This window comes from Odontomachus brunneus, unplaced genomic scaffold (genome assembly GCF_010583005.1).
Source record: "Odontomachus brunneus isolate Ranch 3 - 2012 unplaced genomic scaffold, Obru_v1 Obru_scaffold_009, whole genome shotgun sequence".
Lineage (NCBI taxonomy): Eukaryota > Metazoa > Arthropoda > Insecta > Hymenoptera > Formicidae > Odontomachus > Odontomachus brunneus.
The window spans coordinates 474,260-487,053 of record NW_022639459.1 but is presented as its reverse complement, the minus strand read 5'-3'; the positions used below and the strand labels follow the sequence as shown (position 1 = coordinate 487,053).

The following is a 12,794-nucleotide window of genomic DNA, read 5'->3' as shown; positions in this document are numbered from 1 at the left end:
CTCTCTCTCTCTCTCTCTCTCTCTCTCTCTCTCTCTCTCTCTCTCTCTCTCTCTCTCTCTCTCTCTCTCTCCCCTTTTTCTTTGTTTTATAGCACAATTATTTTTTATTTTTCTGGTAATAAAAATTTTGAGTTAAAATTTTGTGATGGATGAAATTTGCCATTAATACATGTTAATTTTGTCGCATCTGTGATCACGTTAGTAGAGCTTATGCAAACATGTAAGAATTCGAAAGATTATTCCTGTACATGACTTAAGAGCATTCATTCTGTGCTACTTGTACTTTTCTAATTTGTCCAAAGTTACACAAGAGTTAACGGCGGGAGCTCCATTGGTCCAGGCACCAAAACTTCGGTCCACGCTGTGTTGGATTACGACGACGATTTTGATGATTATTACGACGACGACGATCAGGATGTGCCGACCAACGCACACGTCACACCTATACAAGGGCCAATTTTCCTAAAGAATGGTTCTGTTCCTGTTGTGCCATTGTACTCGTATCCTCAGCTAAACAACGGCACATTCGTACAAATACCGGTGAGTTTGACATTTTGCCCTCGATTTTTCTCTCGTTTACTCTTTAATACATTCCGTGCCGAGCCAATTTGTCGAATAACATGTGATAATTATCTCATAATGATAATTGTCTCGTAATAATTATCAGAGTATTTCATGATTAAGAGTTTCGTTTCAGACCTAAAGTATCAAGCGGCCCGAATTGGCCACGAGTGACTCACATTATCATATCATGAACCACATTTTATTTCAACCCAAATAATATGTGTCTCGCGATAATTGTCGAAGAATTATCTTATGTTTGGTTTTAGAGCCAAATTACCAAACGGAAAGTTCAGCGCGGGCCATGCGCGGCACGGAACGCGTTAAATACGATACAACATAGCGATAAAAATACGCAAAAAATGGATAATGCGCGGAGGTGTGTCAAAGCCAAGTATCCGAGTGAGAAAGGCTCCTCTCGAATCTCGGTTGGCGCGCGAATTGGAGGATAATACCAGAGATAATCGGCAAATGCGACCGTGGCTACAGGAACTTTCAAAGTCTATAGCAACGCGTGACATTTCCCCGCGCAGCACCCGTGACCCCGAGAATATCTTCGCCGGAGAATCTACCACCGCGAATGTATCATCAGGTAGTTGCAAGCGCCGGTTACACCTGTTCCAACATCACGCGCGATCGTCCCTTTTACTTCTCGCATTATTTCCATCTTAGTGCAACGCGTCTTCGTTACCGTACCTCGCTCTTTCAGTACAGAGCACAAAGCGCAAGATCGAGGTAGCGCGATAAAAACTGACGACATTGCGTGGCTCTTTGAGGTCAATCGTCATAACGACATTGAGATAACGAATTTACGCAACTGCCCAATAATATAATGCATTACCTGCACGGTGAGAGAACTTATGATCAAAATTATTGTAGAATTCTGTAACCGAGGAATAGGTCGACATCCTGCATTCATCCTGCATCCAATTCATTCTATCCTTTCATTTTACATGCGCTACTTTTAGGAGCTGAAATGTGTTGTACTGAAGCACTATAATTCCAGCGAAATTTGTCGTGTTTCTTAACAAGATAGACCTTACTGACAGTTTATTCCTGGACTGACAACACAATGACAGAACAACATAGTGGAATTAAAAAAAAATTTATATGAAAAATAAAATTATGAAATTTTCTCCATGTAGAACAGCAATGACAACTTTTCAATTAAAACAGAGATGCGTTTAATTGAATCGTACTGAATACGAACTTTGTAAAAGGTGTAAAGCGAAACATTTCTCTGCCAGAGGTATCTGACCTTTTGTCGCATAACTTAACAAACGACGAGAACTCAGTCTTTTCAATCCCTGTAGGGCATTTTCCAATCTCTGTAGAACATTATTGCTGATTCTTGACACTGCTGATAATTCTTCTCACGGATTGTAAGTCTTACCGTAAAAAATTGTTTTTTGCAGAAGTAAAAAGAGGCGTTAAGTATACGCCTTATTATTAATTCTGTATTCCCTACAAAAGGAATCACTTCATGAGTGGTATTCTGCACGCGTATTGGACGCTAAATATTCATTTTTGAGTCTTGAATTAAAATAACGTTATATATGTGTAATTTAAAATGGAACTTGGATTTAAAAGGGCATACTTAATTTACTGTAACCATTATTGCAATTATTATGATAAATATCACTATTATTATTATTATTCCATCATTTCGATAGCTATCATCATTATAATAACCAATATCGTCATTATCATCATTATCGTATCACTTCTATTATTATTATCAACCTAATGACGAATATTGTTATTATTACGATAAATATCATTATTATCATTATAAATATCACTTCAGTAATTATTATTATTATCATAATTGTGATGACCAATATTGTCACTGTCATAATTACCACAATGAGTAATCATCATTTCAATGATTATCATCATTATAAATATACGTATACTTCACTATGCGTCTAGAAAAAGACCCCAGGAAATGACACTATGTGAGAATAATTCCTGCAAAAGCGAATGTTCTGTGAAAATTTGACGACAGTCCCTTCTACTGAAAAGATTATGTGGTAAAAGCAACGTTTTGTATAAAAATATTAAAAGCACTTTCGGAAAAGAACGAAATTAAAATCGAGAGCTAAAAACTTAACATTTAGCGTATCAGTTAAAACAGTTTTTCTTCTCGCGGAAAACAGGCTTCAGCATTTCAACAGGTTTGAGATTAACAACTCTTTTAGAAAGGAACACTATAATACGCAAGAGTAATAAAAAGATAGAAAAAATCATCAGGATCGTCAGGAGTGTTTTGCACACTTACAAAGAAACCTATCCAAAAGGTACACTCCGATTTCTTTCTAATTTAGCACAAATGTAAAAGTACAAAAAATATTTAGGTGATATATTTTCATTTTGGCCCACTTTAAGTTTCACGGGCAATTTATAATACGAGCTTTTTAATGTTCTCACTCCTATCATCAATAAGTGCAACAAATGCATAAGAAATAAAGTTGAATACAAGATATAGGCGTGTTTGGTTTGCTGATCATGAATATGAAGTCAAATGTGTAAAATTATTTGTATAAATAATAAAATGTTTAAACAAAATATGTAAAACATGTAAAAAGTCTAAGTGAGAACATTAAAAAGCTATAAACTACCCGTGAAACTCAAAGTGGGCCAAAGTGAAAAAATAATGACCTAAATATTTGTTGTACTTCTACATTTGTACCAAATTAGAAAGAAATCGGAGTATAACTTTTGAGTAGGTTTACTTGTTAATCACATGGTCGCATGTGCTGTGAATGACAGTCTCTTTTAAAGAGATTTGTTGCGTCAAGTAGCAGATTCACCAGAGGAGATCTTTATTTATATAAGTCTAGGAAAGAGAGAGAAAGTACACATGTAACCATTGAAGATAGATTTTCACGTCACTTCAATCATCTCTTTACATCTTATTTCGCTTCTTGTGACACACGACCACGCGCCACACGTGTTCAGCAATTTGACGATGCTTACGTATCCATTTGTTGTAGACAAAAATGCTTCACTTCTTAAAAAAGAAAAGAAACGTCATTTTATTATCTTTCCTCCTTTCTCTATTATGATATTTGAAGCGTGTCATCTTTTCTTGTGATTCGCCATGGCTCGCCCCCGGCTGCCTCTATTTGTCGCAGAACACCTGGAAATAACGGTGATGCTATTCGCTGAATGTCTTCTATGTACAAATGTACTTCACGTTCGTCTCGATTCGCGCGCTTAGACTATACGGCATGATTCATTTCTTGTGGGCAATGTGCGACTACCATTAGGATTCTCCCATATTACACTCCATTGAATGACGCCCACTGAGAATGCTAACTGGAAACTGAACGGAAATAGGAGCGTGGGCAGGCGGTCTTTAATTGAACAATGTCGACTTCCGCTCCGCGGATGAATTATTCCATAATGTCGTTGCTCACTTTGTCGCTTGTATTCACTCAATATACCCGGGCCTAAATGTGCAGTTCACGATGTTACGAAAATGGAATTGACCGCGTGAATTGAACCGGTCATGATCGGCCGAACAGAACGCGGACAGTCGACTGTGCGACGTATACGCCCAGACAGCACAAATGTTTAAAAAGCGTCTCGGAGGAATCTGCAAGACATCCTACTTGTCTTAGACGTCTTTTAGATAGACGTATTTTAGACACGTGTGCTATTTGCGCGTAGGTAGAGAAGTACGTTCCGTGTAATACTTTTGAAGCGAAATAACACGTTGTCGCGATTCTACGACTTATAAAAATGTGCAGGCTGAATCATACAGCCCGTTACAACTCAATATGTCAATAACCCAGGGACCCGGCAAACATGGTGACGTATTAATGACACGCGTTATTGACACATTAATGACGTCAGAGAACCTTAATGGAGTATTCAAGGAGACCTTACGATATGAGACATTAACACTGCTTAACTCATTAATACCCAAATATGCTGAAATTTTACGTTGAATTGAGCTATTTATTTTACTACGGAAATGAGATCTGTTGTTAATAAAGAGTACCCTTCCTACCAATTTCGATATCACTCTATCGAATAACGTTGAGAAAATTGAAAAAAATCGCAATTTATACAAAATTTTTGCAAAATAAAATAAAAAAACGTATGTTTTTGAGGTTAATTTTTTCTTCTTCCGCTATTTTCTCCATAAAAATGTGTTAATATCGCTCGGGAAAGTGTCTAAAACGTGTTCCCGACACTTTAACTTAAAATGTCATCGGTCATTTATATTATATATCATTTTTTTCAACAAACATGGCGGCACCAAAATGGTGGTCGATTTGAATGACGTTTAATTTGAATTTTTGTTATATTTGGCTATCGCAATTGTTTTACTATGTAATTACTATGTAAATTACTATATAATTTTGTAATATTGACCCTAAAACAATTTCGATAACTAAATATAAAAGAAAATTTGAATTAAATGCTTAAATCGACCGCCATTTTGGTACTGCTATGTTTGTTGAAAAAAATACCTATGACATATCTTTTAAGTTAAAGTGTCAGGAACATGTTTTAGACACTTTCTCGAGCGATACTAACACGTTTTTATAGAGAAAATAACGAAAGAAGAAAAATTAGCCCTAAAAACATGCGCTTTTTTACTGTATTTTGCAAAAATTTTGCATAAATTGCGATTTTTTTAATTTTCTCAACGCTATTCGATAAAGCAACATCGAAATTGGTAGGAAAGATACTTTTTATAAACAATAGATCTCATTTCCGTAGTAAAATAAATGGTTCAAATCAACGTAAAATTTCAGCACATTTGGACATTAATGGGTTAACACAGATTATGTATCACAAACGAGACGCATTATCAAGATGACATTAAGCTGATTAAACTAATCGACGATTAGCTCATGGTTGCCAAAATGGAAGATAGATATATAATTTTACATAATTATATGTATATTATTCTTTTTATATTCGGAAGTTCACAGGATTTTAAGCTCTACAGCGAGATACCAGCCTTATCACATCTCACTCTCTTGTTTAGGATCTTATTAAAGAAGATCAAATCGGACGCGTTAGATTAGGCAGGCTTTAGAAATTCTAGAACAAGATCTCAACTTTGTCCTATTCGTTATTTTTAGTGACGATGCCACATTCCACAGTACCGGCGCTCTCAATCGTCACAATAGTCGTTATTGGTCTTCGGAAAATCCTTATTGATACAGGCAAGTTGACAACCAACATCGTTAATGTCCGATAGGCATTGTAAGAGGACAAATTATAGAGTCTTGTTTCTTTCAAGGGAACGCAAATGTTATTTGGTCATTCAGATTTTCTGTAAAATTGCTCTCCGCCGAAAATGCTCCACTTGACCTTCGCGCTAGTTTCAACGGGATAGTTCGCCACTTCATTTTCGATGAAACTTTAGAAAGTCTTTTAATCGAATACTTATAAAAGCCGCTGGTTCGCAGTAGACCGATTAGTTAGCTAGCTAGATCTTAACCTATTAGATTTTAATATAATCTGTTAGACCAATTAATTAGTTAGCTAATTCTTAATCCATTTGACTTCTACCTGTGGAGGGGTCTGAAAAATAGTGTCTGTCGCAAATTAAAAGTGCACAAATTACGATGAATTACACAATGAATTTTCTTAGAAGCTTAAACATAGGTTGATAGGCTGCTTCGAGAACGAAGATCGAATTGAGCGTATTAAAAATCGGAAAATGAAAGATATACAAAAAGTGCTCTCTGATGCCCCTGAATAAAAATAATGATGGTCGTTTTACCGTGAGCTCTTGGGAACATTTTGCAATAGATCCTTGAACGTGGCTTTCGTGCATGGCATTTTCATATTTTTTAATTGCGCACATTGCAGTATCGAAGCGAGTAAACACAGGTATATACAGTAGTTATATTGTCGTCGCGCAACAAGATGTAACGTGCAATTTAACACTGTAACAAGTTACATACACGTCAATAATAATTTCCTACTTGTATGAATGACAGTTGCATAACGATTATTCAATTTTCGATGACCTCACCTGAATACTGTTGTATGTAGAATAACGAGAGGAATCTATTGTGACAATACTAATTTTTACATACTGCTGCATCAATGCAGCATTGCTGCATTTGAAACATGCAATGGAATTTGTTTATACATATTCTCTTCACAACAATTGAGCCATTATTTTACATACAAAAGCCTTCACGCATATATCAAGACGTCGAACAATAACTGCTTTACGAGATATTTTACACTTCATACTAAAAAGTTGTCAGGAAATGTACAATATCTAAGAAAATATTCGTCTCTCGGTGATCTTATTTTTATACACGGAATGATCTTAATAACAGTGACCTTAATGTGAGCAGCTGAAAGTCAAGTTTTTTTTTTATCAAAATACGTCCTCTCCTAAAAGCCATACTACAACCTTAAAAAGGCGGAATCTCGATGTTTCATTTGATTTAAAAAATATTCAAATATGTTGGGATTAAAATGGAACAGCTTATAAATAAATTCACACAGAGTCTTCTTTCTACTTACTCATCAGGTATATTGCAGACAAAAATATAGTTTGGAGTTTTCGTCTCGTGGAGTCCGTTGCGCGTTCAAAAGTGTTTCAAAAGTTATCGTACCTTGTCGAAATATTATTGTCAATGAGTAGAATCAAATGAACAAATGTTCGTCGATATTATTCACAAATCACAAATAGATTTAAGTATCATTACACAAGAAAGTGAAATATGCCTGAAGGTAAACAGCTAAAAGTGCCGGCGGTAAGTTTTCCGCACAAAATATGCAGTCGTTAAAGTTGTTGAAATAGAACAGAAACACTGTTCAAAAATATTTTTTATATTCAAATATATCAGAACATGCTTTTTATGAAAGTATCTTTCATTTTATTTTGTCATATAGGTAAGAAATATTTTGTCATATAGGTAAGAATTTATATTTTTTAAAGCTGTTGAATTTATATCCTGTAATTTTGAAACGGATTCTCAAACGAATTAAGGAGACTGGAGGGTCAGATTACCTAAAAATCGTGCTTGTTCTTTCATAATTTTTTGACAAACTGAATGAATGTGCGAAAGTATTATTTTGACGTGTATTTATACAACATATAAAGAGAAGAAAAACATAATTTTGATGATCAAATACTCAATATAAGTGTATGGTACATGCAGTTAAAATATATTTTGTTTTTCTTTTCAAGTTCGTCATTTTCGAGAGTCATGATTAATATCTTGACTCTCGGTGGTTCAATTAAGCTGAATTTTAGGTAAAAAATTTCGTAAACTTATCGTTATTGTGTGAACCACTATAATAGAAATTGAGTGATAAAAAAGTTAACAAAATTGCAAATATCTTAATGGAATATTATTAAATTTTCTGTTTTTTTATAGTAAAAAAATTAATATTTCAAAATTAAATATTTTCACGAGTTTGTCAGTTCACACGATAACGACAAGCTTACGGAAATTTTCTATCTAAAATTCAGCTTAATTGAACCGCCGAGAGTCAAGATATTACTGCAAAATGACGATCTTGAAAAGAAAAACGAAATATATTTTAACTGCATGTACGATACACTTATATTGAGTATTTGATCATCAAAATTATATTTTTCTTCTCTTTATATATTGTATAAATACATGTCAAAATAACAATTTCGCATATCCATTCAGTTTGTCATAAAAAATTGTGAAAGAGCAAGCACGATTTTCAGGCAATCTGACCCTCCAATCCTCTTAAGAGTTTGTATGTTTGTGCGTTTCGTTATTAAACATTAATTCGATGAACACATTGATCCGTAGATACTTTGGACCGCGCTTTCGGTGGCATTAGGTGTCGAGCTGAGGGGAGATTTGGTGCGAGGTGCACCGTGTATCAAAAGATATCACCAGTTATTTTGCCCTACCGCGGGGAACACATACCCGATGTAAGTAATCATCTTCTTCGTTACTCCTTAACACAATCAGGTAACTATGACGAACTGGAGAGCCGCTTATACCTATTTGATCATGAAAAAATTAATCGCATGAAGTCGCGCGCACGCGCCGAAAGAAAAGCGAAGCTAACGTAACGCAATTGGCTAATGTAAATTAGAATTTAATCGATTGTTGTAGAGAACGAATAGAGCGTTTTATCGATGAAAATAAGGCGTTGATGAAAAGGATGTATGGTGACTTTGAGATGAATCCAGGATACGGATCGAGCGCGAGCGAACCCGGACATCGCACTCGAACACGAAGAAAAAGTAGAGAAGCGCGGAAACACGATAGTCCGGACGGCGGACCTAGAGAACGAAACGACGAGATACAGGTAGAAGGCGAGATCGACGAGGAATATTTCGGCAAGAATAGAAACCCGAGACAGTCTTTCGGGAAGAATCGCAGCTCGGAGAGCGGCAGGTGAGAATTGGCAGAAGGAAGTAATCCGACGGTTCAAGTAGAATGAAATCATAGCGTTTGGTCTACGGAACGATTGGGAGTAACTGATACCCGCGATAGTTAAAATAATAGTGTTGCAGTCAGACAATTGTTTACTTGACGAGATGATTGGAAGTGATCGTGAGAAACGTGTGATGCGATAACTGTATGACGACGATTTTTCAGGATTGACGCGTGCGAGTCTAAAGTCGAAATCGTCACTCCCTATTGGGCGAGCAACAGCGCCGGAAAGATTCGCGCCATTGTGAATACTCAGCATTTCGAGCAGGCCATACATCAGGAAGTGTGCTCGTGAGTAAAACTATTGTATATATGAAAAAAATATCGTAGAGTAAAAATTATATGTTAAAGATATTTTTTATTTTACGATGTTTTTTGTAAAGCTGGATTGTACTGAAAGAAATTGTAGTGTAAGTTACGATAGAAATATAAATTATTATAAAAATAAATTTGAAGATCTATACTTGCTATAACAAAAACATTCGTATGAATAAGTTTGCAATGAAAAGTTTGCATTTTGAAACAAATACAATTTGGTAATTTCGGTCAGAATTCTGTATCAAGATTACAAAACTTTTGTTGTAATTTTTACTGCAATATGTTCTGCATGCGCGGGATTAACGAGTGACGTACACAATGGCTGCGTTCAGCAGAGAAAGCTGCTTTGCAGCTGTTGCAAAATTCGTGAATCTGATTGGAGTATGCTCTTAATTTTGGTTGAATCCAAGAACATGTACCAATCAGATTCACGAATTTTGCAACAGTTGCAAAGTAGCTTTCTCTGCTGAACGCAGCCATTGATTTCCTTTTAAGCTTTCTCAACGATTACCTCCCGTGAGATGAAGTAATTTTAACAGATATTTTATCGCAGATATCTTCACTAGACGAATTTGCAAAACGAACATGCTTATGTTTCGCAGGAAAACACAGACGAACCGTTGTGGCGGGGACTGTGGATGCGAGCAGAAGTACAAGTGGCATAGATTGCTCGCGTACGATCCCGATAACGATTGCAAGGGTATATTCATGGATTGGTTCTTGTTTCCTTCCTGTTGCGTTTGCAGATGCGACCCGACTACCAACAACAAGTTCCCTTCGTCGAGTAGCAGAAATTGATGCGGCTCGACAAAACGATCGCCGACAGAAAGGTTGACATACTTTCATTTTTAATGCATTTCAGGACGAGTGCGTTATTGACAGCTTAGATGCTTAGGCGATCTTAAAATTAGTCAAATAGTGATCAGATGAAAATTCGTAAATTCATCTTAGATAAGTGATTTCTTTAAATGTATCTAGATACATTGGATACATTAAATGTATTTAGATACGTTTTAAATATATCTAGATAAAGGATAAAATTATATGACGACTCATCCAGACAACTTCTCTAGGTAGAACTTTCTCTAGATAGAATATTGTTTTTTTAAGACTATTTACATAAAAACAGTTATGTGAAAAGATTGCAAATTGTAAGAAAGGGATATAAAAATATATTCATACTTTTATTTATAAGCTCTTATTACAAGAACGACAGTTTTTCCCATGTGCTATCCAATAGATAATTTCTGCGAGGAACATAATTTTGTTGTTCACTTTGTCACGATAAAAGTAAAGATAATACTTTCTTCCATCTGAGATATATATGAAGATAACATGTATCTTCAGTATCTGAATAAGATGGCACAGAGACTTCATCTAGGTGATTTTCTTTATCATTTCACTTAGATAACAGCAAACACAAAATGGATATCCAATAAGAAAAGCTATCCTCCAAGAATTTCCATTGGACGTCGGCTGCATTTCGAAGTGCACCGAAGAAAAACTGTCAACCTTCCTGATCGGCAATCTTGCAGTCTGTTGCAGAACAGTTTGGACACATCTTTTCTGATAATGTTAAGAGCATTTCAAGTTGTCATAATTCTCCGCAGTTACGTAATCGATTATGGAAAAGATTCGTCTAAAATGTCCCGCAATCGACTATACTTACCTCCATGTGCCGTAATTCTGTTGCCATGTGAACTGCGACGGTGAACGGCGCAGGATGTCTCTTGATGAAAAACACGATGCGAAATATACTCTGGAGAAAATTGCGAATAAGAGACAGTCGAATAGTTTCATGTAACGCGTAGCGTGGAGCGGACTATTTCAGTAACACAGATTTTATTATTTATAAGAAAAATATAAATGTTATCGTTTGCGTAGTTTCCCCGATGAATGTCGATTATGATTACAATAAAGTGTTATTAGTCAGCGCGTTTAGCCCATAAATAATTCAGCGCACGAGGCTCGACATTGCCTGTCAATCGCAGCGTGCGCGATTGTTCCGTTCTCTGCTTTCTCCTCTTTTTCCACCGGATACACGTGCGATTCCTCTTCGACTAGATACGATGCGTATGACCGTGGCACGTGACCGCTATTAGGACTCGTTGCATCATAGTGTGCAACTCTCGTAAAATAAGTATATAATAAAGTGTCAATGATTTGTATATATTGCGTATAACGATTACACTCCTTACTTGAGACCATATAATTCTTTTTGTGTGAATAAAAGTACCTATGGAGAGAATGGAATATCTCGAATTGCTCGGACGGAAGAACATTATTAGTCGGAGTTCGCTAACAACGGCACATGCTCAGCCTTTCGAGGACACATTGATTATTCTAATTGCTGGACGGATTCCTGATAAGCTTTCGTGTCCACATTCGCGGGTTTCGCTCTTAAACTTAAAGTATTTGCGTAAAAGAAATAATGAAAGAGATAGATAGAGAGAGAGAGAGAGAGAAAGAGAGAGAGAGAGAGAGAGAGAGAGAGAGAGAAGATATAGAGTCGTCTTTATGAACGAGCTCGAGGTAAGATTAGGAACGCGAGACAAGACTGACCCAACAGAGGTGATATATTATGACGATGAACTTAATGCGTAATATACAGAGTGTCTGTCTCATGCCTTATATACACGTAGATTAGGTCAAACTAAACAAGAAATTTCTCTAACATCTTGCAAACAAAAGTATGAGATTTTGAGTTATTAATTAAAGAAGACTGGCGAATGATCACGCACGATACGGCAGACAAGCTGTAATAGCGATGGTTTCGCAAATGTCCACGTAAATTTTTGAGTTATTAATTAAAGAATATTGGGATGCATCATCGTGCGCGATTATCCATCAATTTTCTTCATTTAATAACAAAAAATCCACGTGGTATCAGCAAGTGGTTAATAATAGCTTTTTGTCCAATTCGATTCAATGTATAAACATACACACAGGACGGCAGATGTCGCCATAACAGCCAGTCTACTACGTGATTATTTGTCAATCTTCTTTGATTAATAACTCAAAATTTTATTTGTTTGCAAAATGACAAAGGACTTTTATATTTAGTTCAACGAGTTTCCAGGTAGATCACAAAATTATATAAAAGTCCAAATAACGTCAAATGATATAAAAATGAAATTATTTTAATGTCAAACGATACCATTTTCATGACAATTTCATGACAATGATGTCAAGTGGTCTGTTCTTTTTAACTGCACTGCTGAATTGGTGCAATAAGTTAGAATAAGATAAATACATTATTTCTCACTTTAACTTATTACACCAGTTCAGCAGTGCAGCTAAAGAGAACAGACCAAAAATGATATCATCTTGACATCAAAATGATTTTGTCTTCTACCTGGGTTTTACCTGCACACAACGCGTGTGTTGCGAATTGTCAGACACCCTGCACATCTACACTGCGTAACTATTAGAAGCGATAGTGTGCTAAGTACAGATGTGACATAAGAAATATAAAGTTTATATTTCTTCTTTCGA

The 12,794-nt window shown here is 35.9% G+C and overlaps 1 protein-coding gene across 4 annotated transcripts in view; it reads left to right on the top strand.

The window, feature by feature from the left end:
- Positions 1-11,547, top strand: part of LOC116840389 (protein spaetzle 3-like) — a 20,546-nt gene extending 8,999 nt beyond the window's left edge. For all 4 annotated transcript variants that reach the window (XM_032807035.1, XM_032807034.1, XM_032807036.1 and 1 more), the window contains 5 exons: positions 303-540; positions 8,346-8,470; positions 8,658-8,942; positions 9,147-9,272; positions 9,902-11,547. In XM_032807035.1, coding sequence (XP_032662926.1) covers positions 303-540; positions 8,346-8,470; positions 8,658-8,942; positions 9,147-9,272; positions 9,902-10,097 — 970 coding nt within the window. In that variant the 3' untranslated portion in view covers positions 10,098-11,547. The remainder of the gene's footprint in view (positions 1-302; positions 541-8,345; positions 8,471-8,657; positions 8,943-9,146; positions 9,273-9,901) is intronic.
- Positions 11,548-12,794: the final 1,247 nt, after the last annotated feature.